This window comes from Neopelma chrysocephalum, unplaced genomic scaffold (assembly GCF_003984885.1).
Source record: "Neopelma chrysocephalum unplaced genomic scaffold, ASM398488v2 Primary Assembly neopelma1_80b, whole genome shotgun sequence".
NCBI lineage: Eukaryota > Metazoa > Chordata > Aves > Passeriformes > Pipridae > Neopelma > Neopelma chrysocephalum.
This window is the reverse complement of record NW_020897742.1, coordinates 3,651,409-3,671,245: the sequence shown is the minus strand read 5'-3', so window position 1 is coordinate 3,671,245 and position 19,837 is coordinate 3,651,409. Positions and strand designations below refer to the sequence as shown.

General features: G+C 36.1%; 1 protein-coding gene across 1 annotated transcript in view; it reads right to left on the bottom strand.

Moving 5' to 3' along the window:
- NBAS (neuroblastoma amplified sequence) overlaps positions 1-19,837 on the bottom strand; it is a 168,086-nt gene that overhangs the window by 144,710 nt on the left and 3,539 nt on the right. Inside the window, exons 2-13 of the mRNA XM_027690224.1 lie at positions 18,836-18,890; positions 18,249-18,285; positions 16,431-16,508; positions 15,425-15,472; positions 14,302-14,345; positions 13,768-13,901; positions 12,919-13,052; positions 12,699-12,797; positions 8,012-8,150; positions 7,164-7,229; positions 3,537-3,665; positions 740-803 (exon numbers count right to left, since the gene is read on the bottom strand). Coding sequence (XP_027546025.1) covers positions 740-803; positions 3,537-3,665; positions 7,164-7,229; positions 8,012-8,150; positions 12,699-12,797; positions 12,919-13,052; positions 13,768-13,901; positions 14,302-14,345; positions 15,425-15,472; positions 16,431-16,508; positions 18,249-18,285; positions 18,836-18,890 — 1,027 coding nt within the window. The remainder of the gene's footprint in view (positions 1-739; positions 804-3,536; positions 3,666-7,163; positions 7,230-8,011; positions 8,151-12,698; positions 12,798-12,918; positions 13,053-13,767; positions 13,902-14,301; positions 14,346-15,424; positions 15,473-16,430; positions 16,509-18,248; positions 18,286-18,835; positions 18,891-19,837) is intronic.

Genomic DNA, 19,837 nt, shown 5'->3' with positions numbered 1-19,837 from the left:
GTAACTGGATGTTGGGACAAAACATTCATCACAGAGTTGGCTCAATTTGTTCACTACATGTCACTTCCCACTTCTCTGATGAAAACGATATTTCCCCAAACAGCACTGAGAAACAGGTCAGCTTACCACTTTTCTACTTGTGCTTAGTCAGCAGCCTACCCAAGAAGGTCAGATGAATTAACCCGAAGACAGAATCACCAAGAAAAATAGTACAAAGAAACAGGGATCTTTTAATAATATAGATGTATACAAGCAGTAGCAAATGGATCATGGAATTGCTATTGATCTCTGCACTCTTGGAACAGCCATGCAATAACCAGCTGCTAAATGACGGCACGCAGTGGCCTGAATTTTTGGAAAACAATAGACTGACATGAGGCAAATCCAGTCAGAGGAAACAAAGCCCTTTGGTTTTAGAATTTTAAGCCAGTATCTTTAAATTACATTAGCTTTCAAGATTTATTAGACATTCACAGAAAGAAAAAAATGAAATCCTGTACTAACTGAAATATCATCATCTTTATAGTTATGGCTACAAAAGCATTCCTAAGACAGAACTTAAAAAAACCCTATTGTAACACTCATTTAGCTAAGCCATACCACAAATCCAGATCATATATACAATTTTAGCGACCATTCTGACTGAGATTTAACTAAGCCATTTCAGGTCTTTGTATATTTGTATTACTGTTTTTATCTACACCATGGTATAAAAAAATGATCTAACTGTACTGCATACCTTTTATTTTCTTTCTTTTTTCACTAGAGAGTTTCCAGTCGGGATTGAGCTCATCATAGCCTGGCTAAAAAAAAAAAATTGTGAGAAAAAAAAGGATTATATGCAAGTAAGTCTTTGTAATACAGAATCTGTTTATTTACTCTATTGCAGATGCACTCATTTTTCAATAAAAATGCTCCATATAAATTCAAACTCTTCCTGAACATAAACATGCAGGTCCTGTAGCATCATTGTACTTTTCTCCAGACAATTAAAAAAAAAAAAAAAAAAAAACCAAGCCAAAGTAGACTTTTAGATTCCTAAAACACCATATTAGAAAACAAGAGTGCCACGAGACCTGGCCTGGTCAGCATTAAACAAAAATAATACCCTAAAGATTTCTGAAATAAGGGCTCTCCAGCAATCGAAAGCCAAGTGTTTGCTTTTCTTATCTATACATAGGACTGCAGGCATACAAAAGTATCTCCAAAACAATCCTCCTGTTTGCTCTGGGTAGTGGTCCTGTGTACCAGTCCAGAACAGCACTGCAAGTATTTTCTCTGGTTATTTTCTTAATTATAGAGCCCCTTTCAAGACTAGTGCAAGAAGAGAAGCAGCATTACTTAATGATGTGCTGCAATGTTTAGAATTATGTTGCAGTGTTGTTGTTTTAACTTTGTTTAGTATTATGACAACACACAGGAACTACACCAATATAGATAGCAGAAATCCTGCCCCTAAGTGCAACACAGTGGAAATATGGGTACATTATACAGCTCAGACCACCAAAGCAGGCTTGGGTCAAGCAGAAGGTGGTTTCTGAACTTAATTTTTCAGTAGAAAGAAGAGATTACTAATTGAAAGTAAAGATAAGGCCACTCTAGAGCTAATTTCACAAATATATTTGGGTGACGACTACATAAGACTCACACATATTATGAAAATATACATTATATTTGCACACCAGTTTCACCTACAAAAATAATTCTGAGAACAGTTACTGAATACCCTTTATATCATCCTCATTGAATTAAAGTCCCAACTACTCCTTCAGAACACATATTCTTTATTGCTAAAAAATACAACTCACTGAGTATCCTTGAGCAAATCTGTCTGAAGTGTACATTAAAAACAGAGACAGATGGATATGCATATATACACACACTTTTCCCAGTACCACAGCAGAAAATTTTTTGAGAGGTTTTTTTTCCTTAGGTTGATGTTTTTTTAAAATACTTTTCTAAATAAGCTTGAAATTATATTTTGATCCCATTTGATTACCCTACTTGGAATTGATGTTGGTTCATGTACTGTAGGTTTAGAACATAACACACAGTACACAAAGTGAAAAGCCTTTCAGTGGCTTAGGGAATTCCTTATGCTCTGCAGGTGCATGTTCAAATCCCACCCTCTGCAAGAAGGTAAATCTTGGCACGGGCAAAATTTTGTGCCCTGGCAGTCAGGAGGGCCAACCGTGTCTGGGGGCATCAAGCAAAGCATCATGAGCCGGTCAAGGGAGGGGATTGTCCCGCTCTGCTCTGCACTGGGGCAGGCTCACCTGGAATATTTTGTGCAGTTTTGGGCACCACAATAGAAGAAAAGACACTAAGCTCTTACAGAGCATCCAAAGGCAGGCAATGGAGATGGTGAAGGGCCTTGAGGGGAAGCCATATGAGGAGTGGCTGAGGTCACTTGGTCTGTTCAGCCCGGAGGAGACTGAGGGGAGACATCGCAGTCTGCAACTTCCTCGTGAGGGGAAGAGGGAAGGCAGACACTGATCTCTTCTCTCTGGCGACCAGGACAGAACCTGAGGGAATGGCCTGAAGTTGTGTCAGGGGAGGTTTAGGTTGGATATTAGAAAATGGTTCTTCACCAGAGGGTGGTTGGGTGCTGGAACAGGCTCCCCAGGGAAGTGGTCACAGCACCAAGCCTGACAGAGTTTAAGAAACATTTGGGTGATAGTCTCAGGCACATGGTGTGACTGTTGGGGATGCTCCTGTGCAAGACTAAGGGTTGGACTCGATGATCCTTATGGGTCCCTTCCAACTCAGCATATGCTGCGTGATTCTATGATCTATTAGTCAAGAAATTAATGGGAGGAAAACCAGATTACTTCACATACTAGTGTGCATATTTTCAGTTTTGTCACTTTTCAAACTACATTTCCTCATTAAAATAAAGTTAATTTTTACTCAGAGAGTGTATTAGTTATTTAGAATTTTCTGTGAAAACTAATTAATTTTCAATTCCCTGTATTTAAATTCACACTAGTCACACAAATGTTTGCCAGTGTCTGAGCAATTCCTAACATAACTTCCTCTACTTAGTTTTGCAAACAATTCCTGCAGAAAGCAAATGACTTAATACCAAGTTGATTAATAAACTATTCTAGAGTGTTATCTGGCAGAAGGTAAGATAAATTTTGAGGGAGGCACAGAAGAACACATAAGACATCCAGCATAATTTGGTTTCAACCATTCAAATAAAGTTACCTGTTAGCCTCCACTTCTGTTTTATAATAGCACTTCAATTTTCTTCTAACAGTGTTACCTACTTGGCACCAAAAAGGCCTCATGAAAAATTCATTGCGACATAATTGGTTCTTTTTCTTAATTTTTCAAGTTTATGGTTGATGGTTAAAACATAAAAGATTGTTATAGAAGTAAATACGGAGCTTTTGAAAAACACAGAATTAACTGGAAAGCTAGAATGTAGCTAAGGCACAGTTATCTGAACTACTCTCATCTCCCTATGAAAACACATCTCCAGAAGATTAATATATGTACCTCGAGTTTCTAAACATGTACATCCTTCTTACCTGATCAGTTTGGTCCCATTCTCCTTGTTGTCTGAGAGATGGAATAGACCAGATTGTCAGTTTTCCTGAGAAATGAATAGCTGCCAAAAGAGCTCCATCAGGAGAAAGATTCATCTTGAAAACTCCATCCTGCCAAACATTATGTCAAAGTAAACAAAAATACACACCAAGGAATACCCAAAAAAATTCCTCCAAAAATATTTTTTTCTATTTTAGGGAAAAAATTTGTACTATCTCCTATCCTGAAAATTTGACATGGCTTAAATTATAAATTAAAAAAAAACCCTACTCTAGAAGAATAAAGGCAAGATATCCATTGTGGCATGGAAGAGTAAAAACAACTTGTATAAAGGAAGAAAAGTTCCTTAACGTGAACAAATCTTTAAGAATGTGAACTTCTGCATCATGTTGTTATACAGCAAATAAAACCTGGAAATGTGACATTCCTAGGACAACGCCCCTGACAGCAATGCAGAGCTACTTGGAGGGAAAATTGCACGTCATTCTCTGTACAGAAAAAACCTTCAGCAGCTTCAGTTTTCTACTGCCCTGTCTCTCAGGTCCACCCAAAGGAAGACTGTTACCAAAACACAGTTCAGTACAGCTCTTTCTCCCTGGGAGCAAACTACTGGGTGGGCATAATTACAAACCAAATATTTAAATTTAAAATAAAAAAAAAAGGAGATACAAGAAATACACACATGGAGAGATCTTGGAGGAGCACATAGTTCATTTCAGGACACTGAATCAGAATTTATGAACCTCTTGAGTAACAACAGACTAAGCAGCAACACAGCAAATATCAGATTAAGTCCATACAGATGAAATAATTCAACATCTGTAAGTAAACTTCATCAAGGCTACAAAAATTCTCCTGGATAAAGTTTTCCTTCAGCTCTGGATACCCTAAGAGGCAAAACATACTTCTAACAAAATATTTCTTTAAGGATTCACGAAATCCCACACAACTACAACCAAATCTATATGCTATTTCCACAAGACCCTCTAAATATGCTCTCAAATTTTAAAGTCAAATTTAGCACCACTGCTATGGTAGCAATGAATAACAATTCCTGAAAATACATTTTATATTTATTCCCCCCACTCCCAGCACAACTACTCTGTTTTCAGAAAGATCATTAGGTTCTCAGATAGTCTAATCTTCACTGAAAGATAGCGAGATGCAGATTCTCCAAAATTACATTGTTTATAAAATTCCATTTTGTTGGTTCACTTTTAAAAACTTCCTAATAAAGATTCACCTACAGTAATGTTAAAACTGTCCAACCAATTTTTAAGCCGACACTTCCCCTCTTGGAAAATACACCAACATAAATGAAGTACAGAAAAGTTAAATGACCTCCATCAATTAAAAAGTTTTAATGGCATTTCTACAGAACATTAGTAGTAGGTATCATTTGAAGATATAAACATTCTTTTCAGGTAGATATGTTATTTTGAGGTTGGGGTTTTTTTATTACTTTTATTTCTTAGGCTTTCTAAGTTACGTCTTTATGTCACAAAAAACAATGACAATCAAGGAATCTGCTCACTGTTGTACAGTGGTTTGCAGCTAGAGAGCACTGCTTAAATCCAAGCCTAAAATGTGGTTTTAATTGAAAAGGGAAGCATTAAGGGATTTTTTTTTAATCAGTTAAGAATTATTTATATTAGAAAAATTTCCTAAGTATTCTCTGATTATATTCTTAAGAAGCCAGAGTACTGTACTTTCAACTGTGGTTTGCCCAGGAATTGTACATGCCTACAAATGGCAATTCTCTCTTTACAGATCAATTTGCATGCACAAAGAACAAAAGACTGTTAAAGGACTTAGAAACCTATAGAGCCAAAATCTATAACCTGTTCAGGTAACTGATCAGTGGTATACATCCCATATCTTAAAAAGAGGTAAATGTTTACTTAGTAGTCAGTAATTACTCTCTTGCTGTTAGATTTAGATATTGGGTGGCCATTAACACACTCAAATTTACCACCCACACACTCTTATCTATAAAAATTAATCAGTCCTTTGGCAAAGTAGGCAATGCTGCCTCTGTAAACAGCTTGACAACTTAAGGGAACTTCAAAATAAGATTTTGAAAACGTCAGCAGGTTGGCACCTAACATTTTCTAAGTGTCACTTAAGGTAGGAACAGTAAAAATCCAATCCCAGTATAGTTAGTTCTAATACACAAGTCCTCTAGCTGATGTGCCTGCCATATTTTAACCCTGGTGTTAATTTGCCACTTAGAATACAAACTGTATCTCACATATTTAAGCCATAGTCTCTGAAATTGGATCAAAACATTCAAGGATGAACAACAGTCTCTGCTTTTCTTTGTTAATTTAGTACTGGCAAGTGCAATGAAGTTGAAGTTTAGTATAGCTACACCCAGTACAAGCTTTTCAGTAAAAAAACTTTAGCTTTCTCTTTTATATTTTCAATGAAGGAAATAAAATCTTTTCCCATTCCACCCTTGAAAGAGATTCAGAAAGATTTATTTTCCCCTTCCAATCAAGCATGTAACTTCTTTTAACCAGTCACCTAAACATCCCAAAAAATCTATTAAGGTCCTTTCCTAAGTCCATATAACTTCCAATCAAGCATTTTTCCTCTCAGGAGGACACAGGGTGAAGGTGGTAGACACATTCTTTACTGGTTTTTCTTTGTAAAGAAAAAGAAGGGAAAAAAATTTTTTACAAGAAGGGAAAGGGGAATAGAAAGAGGAATCAATCAAAGGCTACACACAATTAGTAGACAAGAGGTAAGAAAAGGTGGTGCAGTGGTGCATGGGCAGCTCCTAGGGCATATACAAGAAAGCCACGAGCACTGCGTACAAAGCCTTAGAAATACAGAAAGCACATACCTACACCTCAGTGTGACATTCTAACACCCACTCACTCAGGGGAGAGAATACAAAATCCATACCCAGGTTTTGTTAAGAACAAGTTGATTCTCATCAGCAGTTTTATTAGGTTAACATGCATCCCAGTAGTAGAAGTCTGACCCTTAATAAACTTTTGAAGTTACTTTGCAAAATGTTTCCTTAGTATCTCAGACTAGAAAAAATCAAGTCTTTGTGTCTACCCTATTTAAGCCATGAATGATTAGTTTGAATCCACCCATTTTTTCTTCCCCACATTGTATGAAAATTTTGGGCTGTAAGGTGAGGGGGTTTTGATGTTTTCTAGTGGGAGTGGGGTAGTGCAGAAGGCTGGGTTTTATTCCTCTTACTTCTCTCCTGGGCATATACTCAAGAAACTTATCACAATCTACTTTCTTCTTGTAGAATATGTAACACATCTAACATGCTATGATTATTACATAATCACGGTTTCTTATACCTTCCTTTTCGAATAAGTTTACATTTAATATTGAATCTACATCTCTAGACCTGTTCCTGAAATCCAATGATTCAAGCTTCAGCAGATGAACTAATTGGATTTTTAAGAAAGCCAAATAAATAGCATGCTTCTCCATTTAATCAAAAAGAACAAACTTTTAGCTTTAATTTCACAGAATGTTAAGTTGCATAAAGTAAAATCTACTTTTAGTCAGTTTCTCAGTTAGTCATTAATGGACAATTATGTAAAATACATTTCTGAGGTAGACTTAGACCTTAATACCTGTTCTGTTCCTCGTCTGCTGTAAAATCTTACATTCATAATCCTTAATAATCCTCTTCTCTGTGCCTGTAAAAACAGAAACAAATCATTCAATGAAAGACAATCTCATACATTGTTTTATGCACCAAAAATTAAGTCATATCTCAAATACTAAAACAACTCTGCAGGATTCTTTAAATTTCCATAAAACTGCCCACTTCAAAATAATGCAAGGAAAATAACATCCCGTTTGTGTAACTTCGTCCACTTCATTAGGTATGTAACACATCACAGAAAACCACTACTCATTTGCAATTAAATTAGCAGCTCCCTTATAATACTAAGCAAGAGTATTATAAGAGTATTACATAAGAGTAAATACTGGAATTTATTCTGGTATATTGTACATTGATTTCAGTATAACCAAGCTGTTACTAAACCAACTTCTACTAGAAGCAAAAGAAATCTAGAGCCAGAGTTAAACTGAAACACTTATTTCAGGCATGCTGTCTTTTCTTCTAAAGTAATAAAAGGACAAACTGGAGTTTTTTTCCAAAGACATATCCCAGTGTACAACTAAGGAGTTCACACATTTCCGTGTTATAATATTTTTGTTCTTTCTTGTTGTTTTGGGTTTTAAAACCACAAGTGATAATCAAGAACTTAAAGTTCAAATCACGCTACAGAAAAAGCAAAAACAGACAGATACAGGGTGGGAAAAGATAACTACTTAAGACATTCATATCGTACCTTAGAAAATAGCAAAAACTGCATTAAATTCTTCTTTCAAAAAGATACATATTGAACGTCCAGTCAGATAATTCTGGCAGTGACAATATTCATCCAGTAAAATGAGGACAAATACTTACTATTCTAATGTCATCTTCATAACTAGTGACCTGTTTGTAATAGGGAGAACCTGACAGAATTCTCCAAGCAGATATCCCACAACCAGCTGCTTTAGATACTCCATCTTCATCTGTTTCACAGCCTCCTACAAGGAGAAGTCTGCAAAATATATAAAGGCATATTATGGTTTCATATACTGCCACATTTTTTTTTATAGTCTTAAGTCTAGAGCAGTCTGCTTGCAGTAACAAAAAGACTAAGTATACGAAGACAGTTAACAGCCTCAATAACCTTTGTCTGTGGATAAATACCCTGAAATCTAAAAGTATTTAAATATTATTTGAGTGTCAGTTGTTATTTGTGGCATTTATACATATCCATTCTCTTCTGTAGCTTTCCAGATAAGTCATAACTCCCAACATCTAAAATAAAGTAAGTTTGTCTACAAGTTTGAGTTTCTGCCTTACCATCAAAACTATAAAAAATTATAGCTTAAGCCTATGAAAAGTTCTGATCATTCTGTTCAAGCATTAGGTTTCATTTATTCAAATGTGGCACAAAAGCTACTTCTCTTTCACTGAGGAACTGAAAGCATCAAGATTTGTCAATTCTGTTTTCTAAAGCCACTCTACCGATTATACATGTAATAATTTTGTTACATACAGTAGATGACATTTTAAAAACTTTGACATAACTCTCATAATTATTGCTGATTGCCATTAAACTGTATCAAAGTATTTTCCCTTGAAGCCCTTTCACCTTATTAACAAGCAGATCTATATTTAACTGACTACTTTGATGAAAACTTTGAGAATATGTGTATCAGTTTGTTTCGAAGCATCATTTGAATGAATAACCCATCAAAAAGTAAAGTATCTGCAAAAAAAGCACAATTGTAAGAGCCCAGAGCTCAGCCCTGGGAATGCTCCATTTTCCCTTTTCCAAGGCTGCATCATTTCCGGAGTGCTCTGCTCCCTAGTGGCTGCCACTCATACAGCTCAGCTCTACCCTGAGTGCATTTCAAAACTTTTCCCACAAAAGTCCAATGAAAGAAAAAAAGAAAAAAAAAAAGTCCAGGAAGAACAATTCCTTCCCCATTTAATCCTTTTTAAGAGGTCAGTAAAATTTATTTAATATTCCCAGGTCTCATGCTATTCACAAACCACAAATGAATAACAGAATCAATTAGGTTGGAAAAGACCTCTGAGATCATCAAGTCCAACCTATGACTGAACACCACCATGCCAACTAGACCAACTCCAGGGACAGAAACTTCACAACCTCCCTGGGCAGCCCATTCCAATGTCTAATCATTCTTTCTGAGAAGAAATTCCTCCTCATGTCCAATCTAAACCTGCCCTGGCACAGCTTAAGACCACATCCTCTTGTCCTGTTGCTAGCTGCCTGGGAGAAGAGGCAAATCCCCCTGGCTACAACCTCCTTTCAGGGAATTGTAGAGATCAATAAGTGCCTAGAGAGTAGCCAACGTCTGCAGCATTTTGTGCAGCACTTTGCAGAAAATGATGACCAGAAGCTGTCTCTGTACGTGTTCCACACCATTGTGGTGATGCACTGCCAGGCTCAATTCCCAGCACTCTCTGGAGCAGCTCCTCCAGCACATCAGACCACACTCTCAACGGAGGATACAGATGTGCAGGTCTTGGACTGCTGAGACATGGGTCCAAGCAACCCTGTGGTGAAGGGAATGGATTAGATGATTTCATGGGGTTCCTTCAGTCTTAAAAAATGCCTGCTCTCGCAGTATCTCAGGTGTATTCTATTCTACAGGTTGCTACAAAGTAGGGTTGAAGATAACCAGTGTAATACTGGTCTTGAGAACAACAATTCAGGCATCCAAGAAAAACTTGATATGCCATTCTTCATTCATCAATTTTGGTACAACAAAAAAATTTCAACTGAATCTGAAACCCTTCAACTCCTTCATCACAAGGCCTTCATTGCAAACTTTAGGCTTTAATATCAAACATTTTCTGTAGCAGTCTTACTATGGATAACCCTGAGGTAAGACATTCAGTTCCAGATTAAGATACTTAAGCAGTTGTTGAAACTTACATTAGAGCTTACAAAGAGCTTACACTGAAGCAGACATTAAAGTTCTGTCAACTAAAGTGCACCATAAATTCCTCCTAGATGAAGGCTGGATCACAAGAGGACACCAATATTTGGTATCTAAATTAAGGTATATAACACATTTTAACAACAGTGAAATTCATTATTAGACTTTTCCCCAAAACTCTTGCTTCAGATACATTCCCTACTGTTATATTCTCTTTGCAATTATCATACATCTAGTTGAAAAAATTAAGTGTATTAAGTTCTTAAGTGCTATTTTATTGCTCTGTAATGGGTAATGCGCAAATACACAGTAATACAAAGTGCGGTAAGTCAAGTCTTACAAGCAGAGAAGATAGTCCAGTGTAACTTCACCATCTGAGACTGAATGAAATGCAGGAAAGCACAAATTGACAAAGCTGAACTTATGTTAAGTGATCAAAGTTCATGTTGTTGAATATGAAAACTTTCAGGTGTCCCTATATATCTACCATTTTATTTAATGCACAATTTTAAAAGGGCCTGCCTTCAACTTCTTCTGGGGTTTTTTTGGTTAACAAGAAAATTTCAGCAAGAGATTCCTATCATGAATTTAGAGTTCTCCAATGTCAAATTTAGGAGTTTTCTACCACAGATTAAATTCAAAACAGAAAGCTCTTGCCTATATGAAGGGCAAAACATCAGTTCTCTTGCTTTCGATCCATTCCATCCAATTGTGCACTCTTTCAAGCATCAATTTTTCAACTTTACTATGCCAGTTAACTGGCTTATATCTCCTGCATATAGCAGGAGATACTACAATCACAGGGGACTCCACCTGACTAGTTTTATTTTCATGGAACGAGTCATAATATTTCCTGGTAAAAACAAGTTATTCCTGAATGTATATGCCACACTAATTACAAAAACTTATTAGGTCAGCAGCAGATAGAACCACATTTTTCCATGTAAGGAAAGGTCATTTCTCTCCCTAGAAAATCTGCAACATGGACAACAAAAAGAGCTATGCCAACCATAAGCTTCCATAAAAAGACAATTTTAATGACCAATATTCTGAACAAACTGTTCTAAGCACAAACCCAGCATTGTCTCTAGTTCTTTTCCTTCATACTAATATCAAGTTTTAAAAACATTAACCTATGATCTTATAAGAATAGTAGGAAAGACAAAGATATCACTCTCTTCGAGGTGGAAGGAAAGAAAGAAAACAAAACTTGACATTATTGCAATTTTTCCGTTTCTTCTAAACCTCTATGGCAAGAAGTTGCCACTAGCACACACAAAGCAATGTCCATACTATTTGCTTGACAACTGATTTGCTACATATTTTCTTCTAATGGATTAAACCATTATAAGAGTTTAACAGTTCTAACATCATTTACTCAAAAAGTCACAAAAATTAAAAGCAAGCATAACCATCTATAATAACATCAGAGTAATTACTTGACCCTTCTTTGAATATTACCCAACATTCTTTGCAACACTTACTGTTCCAGCAATCTACTTCCTAATATTAGGACCAGAAAAGATAACTTTGGAAATGGTGTCAGAACCATTAACTCTGGTCTGATCAAAGGAAACAATGAGTTGTTTCTGTTGTCTGGTCAGGTAGTGCTACCAAAGCTCCATAATCCTCACTTACTACATCAAAACTATACATTTAGTATACTGAATATTATTTATGTGAAATTATTAGATATGAATTAGGTAGTAAGAAGGAATCATAAGCAAAATTAATCTCTCAAAATAAAAAGCCAGAAGAACATTACATCTCATTAATAATAATTTTTTTTCCTGAGATAGATAGGACAGCTCACTTAACATTGAAGAATAAGAACAAGTTTTTAACAGCGAGCTTCTTCTGGTATTCCATAACCAAGCCTAATTTCCATTTAAAACTAAACACTGATATAACGTACTGCACTAATGGGTTCAATCCTAGTAGATGTAATAGAAGAAAAATATCTAGAACGAAGTTCTACAACTGAAGAGAAGTAGAAAAAAGAGCTGCTGAATTTATCTTGCTATATAGCAAGTAGATATTAAAAAAGTAGGCACATTTTTAGCATAAGTAGTAGGCTAACCAGTACCTATTCCAACTACATTAGGTTCAAGAGCAGGCAGTCAATTAGGCCACCTTTCAAGTCTTGTTTCTGTAACCAACGGGTTATTACTAGAGAAAACACATCACAGGACAACTCCAAATACAGAAGCCTGGCTGTTCCAGTCAGAACACTACGGAAAATGAGTTGGCCAACAAGTCCAGCAATCAATTACAAATTGAAACAAACAAACAAGAAAAAAAAAACTCCAACCAAACATATATCAGCCTTTACCCCCACCACACTCAGAAATGTCTTTTGAAGCTACTCCCAACATTCTACAAAATGCATGCTGCTTATGCAAGGTACTCAGAAAGGACAGAACTTGACTTTCATTACCTAATTATTCACGTGAAATCAACTAAGTCTTCTTTCGTAGGTAGAATGAGACATGACTTATTACTGATGCACTAAATACCAATTTTAAAATAGGGGTTTTTTCTCCCCCTCCATATCCCACACACTTCAATGCTTATTTTGCCACTTTTGTTCATCATTTACATATCACCGTCAGGTAGCAGAGAGCACTTACCTGTGACCAGGATGATAAATGACAGTTGTAATACCATGGGTGTAATGGCTGCTAAAGCTGAAACTATGACTTTCTTGAAAGCTCTGATTTGTTCCAACACTAAGTATGCAGGGGAAAAAAAAAACCATGGATTATTTCAGATTTATTTTCTAGAAAGAGTATAAAGAATTTCTTTGAAGTTCACTGCACCTTCTTAAACTAAGTCAAAATGTATGCTTACCTTACAAGATAACTTCTCAGTTCCCCACGATAATTAACAACGAGCAGTTCAGCTGACCATTGAGCACTTGCTTTGTATTCTAGAAAGATCAATCCAGCAATAGCATAACTCAGATCTCCTGGAAAACTTGCTGTCTTTACCCAAAAATGAAGATAGACATTGAGAGAAAAAGGGGATTTTAAAAAAAGTCTCTTTGTTACTGAAAGAACCAGGAATTTAAATTTACTATATTGTATTAAAATAATAAAACACTTTATAGTTTGTATTAGTAACAAAATACACTTCCTTCTATCTTTCTTTTAAAGAAATCTTACTACTATAAATTCTGCAAGGAAATACATTTCAGTCACTTTCACAAATCAGTTTAATACAACCTTTGAACATACAAAATAGGAAATATATTATGTGAGGTCTGTCAACAGCAGCTATCTACTATCATACCAAGCAAAAAAATTCCTCATGTTGCTCTAGCAGCAATATTTCCAGATTTATAATTGATTCTGCATATGAAATGCAGATCTATTACTACTAATTGTAATTATTTGCACACACACTAATTAGGTGATTCTATATTTTCACTATCCAATGTACTTGCAGATCTACCACAATTCCAAGATAGATGTAAAACATGCCCTCTGTGCTGTTGTAAGGGCTACACATGTCTTCTGTTGATCATACGATGGATATATTATAGTTAAACTTTTTATGGTCCGTTTCTGCATTGTATTCACAGTGTAAACATTTATAGCAATATAAGTCATGACTTTAAAAAGGTCCAAGAGTGGAAATTATGCATGACCCTTAAAAAAGGTTCTACTATATTAATATTTAATCCAAGAGAGCACATACCGGTGAAATGACCAAAAGCTCACTACCCATCAGGTCAAACACTCTGACTGTTCCAGTGCTTTCAGCATAAGCAAGTAACGTACAGTCATGACTCCATGCCACTCTCCTCCACTGAGGGTTGGGATCCTTTGGCACTGTGAAAAAGGAATAAAGTTATTAATAAAAGTGAAATATAAATATAATCCCTTAAACAGAACAAAAAGTCAGCAGCATCAAAAAAATGCAGGGTGTCTACCTGCATTACAAGCTTATTTCAAAGGCGGGTCAAAAAAGAAAAGTCATCCATTTTGTATCCTAAACCCACTGATTTTAACTATCATTTCATTTCAGATTCAGGTTTCATATGTTAATCATCATGAAAAGCAGAGGCAGAGGGAGGGTAATGGAGCTAGTCACAAAGCAAAACTATTACGAGATTCTTCGCAATAGTTTTTAAGAAGTTACAACATTATCATTAAACTAAACCAACATCACCATTTAGCAATGAATAACAAACAATGATGACACTAAGTAAGCACACAGAGATTGCCATACCTTGACATTTTCCAACGATAGATACAAATTCATCTTTTGCAGACCTGCAGAAAAAAAAAGACTCATATGAATTTAAATATGAAAAGACACTATCCAACTTTCCATAATAAACAGAACGCTAGAAAAATATTCAATTCAAAGGCCTGCACACCTTAACTACTTGGTCAAAAAAGCAGATAGTAGCTTTCACCCTTAGGCAGCTACAGAAACTAATAATAGTATTTTAGACACCCTCCTCCCACTGCATAAATACTAACATCCCTCATTTATTCGTAATGCTGTTCAAAATAGGACAGTAACATTTCGGCGCTTCATATAACTTTAGAAAAAAAATCTAGTCAGTATTCTTTAGGTTACAATTTTAGAAACAATGCAAGAATATAGTTACATTAATACAGTTGAAATAAGATTTATTTTATAGTCTGTAAGCTGACATTTATGGTGTTCACACCACTTTTGATTGAACAATTTTCGTACACTTGCTTCTTTTACATATAAATAGAAGGTCTGACCTTCTAGCAAATGGATTTCTGTGAAGCAAGTAAACACACTCAATCAAGATCTGTTCAACAGCTAAATGTGCTCTTGAACTAGCAAAGGAGAGCTTCTTGTTAGAGAGCAGAAGGGAAAGCATCAGTCTTGATGGCAATCCACACTACTTGTAAAATAAGGTGAAGTATTATACACGTCAGCTACTCTACAGAGAAGAATACTGGCTCCTTGTCCCATTTGTTAGGAGAGAATTTCTAGAGGGGACAGAAAGGCAAAGGTTAAAAAGACCATGATTTGTGTTGAGTATTTCAGAGCATCTTGATTGTTTTTCTTTCACATCTTGAAACACAGAGGGAGAGAGAGATACTTACATACAGCTACCTATAACATTTATAACTGGGGGGTAAAGAAGGGGTTTTGTTGTTTTAGGGGTTTTTTTTAATGTGGAATTGCTGAGAACTAAGACAAACAGAAGGTTTCTGCTTCTATGATTATTCCATGGATAACTTTCACAATATATAACACTGCAAAATGCAGAAAAATATTTAAAAGTACATTTAGTAAATGACTAGAAACACTTTCTGAGGACTCCACAACTGTGCTCATGAAGATATAGAAAACACTAAGTTACCTGATTTCTACACATTGGTCTTGAACAACTGCCAACAATTTACCATTGCTGAAAGAGAAAATACAGGTTTGAAAGTTCATTTTAAGTCCATTCCTTACAGAATGTGCATCAGTCCTAGGGGCTTTTCTGCAAGATTAAATATAAATTGCCTCTTTCATAAATCAAAACAAATTGGGAAATATCTTCTTTCTAGTAAAAAATCGATATCAGTTCTATGAAATTTCCTTCAAGTCACTGAAATCTGACATTCTTTTCCAGTAGCACTACGAAAATAGAAACAATGTCTAAAATCTCACTGAAGGAGAGGTCAGAATCAGATGCTGCTTATGGATAATTTTACAACAGCAACATCCAACACTATGTATTGCTTTATCTGGAATAAACAGCTATCATACTTCAGTAAGTTATGTAGTCTCCTTAGGAGCAGGTCTCCTGTCTTTGTACCTAACACACAACATAAACTAAAACCTTCCATACTACCTTCATGTCATTGAACCATTTTTCTGCATATATTTATGCTTATTTTTAAATGCCAGTGACCTTACTGATGTTGCTAAAATTACTGCAGAACAGCTGGTTCTAGCACTGGAACTCCCTGTACACGCAATAGCAGACAAGTCTTGAGGATATGCATTCACTTTCCACAAACACAAATTGCTTATTTTAAAATTACATATCCTGTCAAGTCTTTAACCAACCAAACTCAGGACTTGGGTTTGAGAACAACTGCACTGCAAATAACTTCACCTCAAAAGCCAGGCAGACATTCAGACCTGAGCAGAGGTGCATTAACTGAAAGAAAGCAGGTGGGAGCCCCTTAGTCAGCAGCTTTCTTTCACAGAGCTACCTGCAAAAGACTCCGGTATTTTTCTTGACCAAAAAGAATAACAAGACTTCAGCACAATATTAACTGAGCATGGTTACCAGCAGGGATGGCGGGGAGAGCAGAAGAAGCATTAATATATTCACCATCATAAAAAAATGGAAAAGCATGAGAGCTGGTTACCTGGCAAGGACGAGGTGCCAGTTGATCTGCTTATTAACGAGACGAACCAGTCCAGTGGGCAGAGAAAATTTTGCAGGGCTGAAATACCAAAAATATTAGACTAAATCAGAACCTACACCTAACAAAAGCAGTACATACAAAGAGACGTACAAACCAGATAATTTAGCTTTAAGGCAACCATCAGTCACCTGTGTGGTTTTAGCAATTGAACATGAATCAACACTGCACCCTGCCAACAACAAAGGGTAACAACAGCCTTGTTTGTATTAACAGAACAAAACCACATATTTAGGGAAACGATTATTTACTCATCACTCTTTATACTCTGGTCACCAGCCAGTTTTGGGACACCCATTAACTGAAGAACACCAGTAAACAGGAGGGCCACCAAAGAGGGTTAGGGGACTGGAGCACTTGCCCTACAAGGAGATACTGAGGGAATTGTACATGTTTAGCCTGGAGAAGGGAAGGCTTCAGGGAGACCAAACAGCAGCTGCCTGATACCTAGTAGGTTACTATGAAGATGGGAGCAACTGAGGTGCATGGCAGGAACACAAGAAACTATGATCAACCCTTTGGAGGACTTGGTAGTGCTGGGTTAACAGCTGGACTCCATGACTGTAAAGGTCCTTTCCAACCTAAATGTCTCTGTGAATCTAAACCAGGTTCCAAATTGACATAAGGAAGAGCTTACTTCACCATGAAGACAGACAGGCACTAGAATAGATCTGAGAGTCTTTGGGATGTCCACCCTTTAACCTTTTCAAGACCTAGCTGGACAGAGCCCTATTGAACCCAATCTGAATTTAATGTTCTGCTTTTAGCAGGACTTTAAACTAGAGGCCTCCCAAGCCCCCTCCCAAATTAAATACATGAAAATAGCAACTAGAAACAATTATAAAAGCTTGAAATTAGACTTTAAATGACTACTGGAGGGAGGGAAGAAAAATAATTTAATTCTGTCTACAACTGAATCCTCATAACTAGACTTACATGACAGTATGACGCCCAAAAATTTCACCTCCCCCATCAAAAAAGGGGGGCAGGTAGGTGCATAAAAATAAACCAGAACAGAAGCAATAGGGAAAACAGCATTCCCTGCCAAATTCAAGTATAGTATTGTTTCACAGGAAGCCACATAAATACCCCTTTTCATACATCTCAAAACCAACAGAATATCCTTTAAACGGGATAACTGATATCTTCAAACCTGCTAAGTGCACCAACACAGTAGTATAACCACAGAGCTGAAATTCTCCAGAAACACTTTATTTACCCCAATATATTTCTGGGACCACTTAATCACTCTTTGAACCAGAACCTAAAATTTATAAATGGCACAAGTGCTGCTCAAGTAGTTATCAAGCTTTTTGTATGACAGTTTGAATTGTCAAGGAAAAAAAAAAAATCAAAATTATTACTCCAAAGGAAGCAAACCCTGCCGTGCCATCATACCTGTCCTTAGGGCTTAAGAGAAAAAAAAACGAAAAACCACAGCAGCTTCACTTGCAATACAGCAGTTGGGAGTGGGGAGGATAAATATGTGTTTGGAGAAAGGTGACATTCCAACTGCAAGTTGACTTTCGCTTCCGGTAAAAGTACAAAGTCAAACTAGTACACACCAGCTCTTTTCTAGATAGGCTTCCGCTGCGACTTAAGGGGTTACAACTTAATTTATGAAAAGAGACTATTCTAAGCATTGCTTGGACAATATTCTAAAGAAGTGTTCAACTTTTCTCTCATTAAGAATTACGTTCCATCAAATCTTTTGGTGGCTATAAAAATATTCCCAAATAGAAAAATTCTCATCAAACCTACCTGTACCAGAGGTACCGAAGCAAAAATAATGCAGGACCTACAATAGAAAGAGGTAAAAATTACATGTCTAGTGGTCTTAAAACACCCTTCACCTTACAGAAATTCTCATGTTACAGTAAATGCAAATGTCAGATCGAAAAAAAAAGTCACTATGCATTTTTGGAAATCCTAAGAGAAATTCCTACTAGATGAAAATGCAGTTCAGTTACTGCCATTGAACACTTAGTTTGTAAGGAAATTTTACATTTTGATTGTATTACATTGCATAGAACTGCCTTAACAAGTGAACAGAGAGATGGTAGAGAAAAAAAAAGGAAAGACTCAACAACATTTTGCAAAACACAGAGCTTAAGTTCTTAGAAGTATGGTTTATTAGTTTGTCCCAACAAACTAAAGGAGACAAGAAAGCTCACAAAATTGACATAAAACTAAAAAAGTAATATTGACAATGAGAAAACATCTTCCTGAAAACATATCCTGCACTCTATTTCCATTACAATCACCACTCTAAAGGGCAAAAATTGTAAAATTTACAAGCAATCCACACATTCTTGGAAGTCATGAACATAAGAACAAGTCATATTTACCTGTAATTGCTCTAGTGATGATAAATGATGCACCATGTTTTCTGTTCCCTCTTGGCTGCAATTACAACAATAATGATCAGACACTATATCACACATTTTAACTTAAATACAACATTCATACACAGATTCACAGATTAAATCTGCCTCCTAGCCTACAAGTTCCCTATGTATTTTCTATTACTCACATCTTCATATAGTGAGTAATTTAACTGCATAAGCTAAAACAGGCTATAAAGCCAAATAATTTAAATGCCAAGATGCAATAAACAAAAACATGCTACAGACTGTCTATTGATTCAACTTTGCCTCCATCTTTGGGTAGTAAGAAAAGACATAGACTTCTGATTATGTTCTCCCGTAAGGTATTATAAACCATTCCTTCTATCCCAAATTAATGCCAGACTGATCTGCTCAGAAGTCAAAGTACTTGGTGTTCAACATATTATGCTAATATGTAATTGCTAAGCTACATAAAGATTGCACATGAAAGTTTCAGAAACATCAAGCAAAACAAAGAATTTCTGAAGAAAAACTGTTTTTACAACAAGTTATACTAGGTAACACGGCTGCTCTACTCCATACCATCTCACAAAGCCCTACCAGCAGTCCTGTTCTACTTAAGGCAAAGAGGAACAACTACATTCAACATATAAATGAAAACCCTCTCCAAACACAGAAAAAAGGAATAGAAAACAACACAGGATGTATATTCTTAGCTATGAGGAGATAACGTTATTTGCCAGTAAGAAAGGAGAAAAAAGACATGACACTGAGAAGATAACAAAGATAACCAATAAGGAAGGAATCACACACACCTCTTCAAACAAGCAGTCATGCTTATACTTTTCTAATGAACATATTAGAGCATCACAAGCTGAGCATTAGAGCAGGTAATGAATGAAATTCCTCTTTCCTTCAGTATAGAATACACACAGTAGATTTCACTTGATAACTGAAATATTCAGACCTCACCAAGTTATAGAGCAGCAAACACTGAAAGAC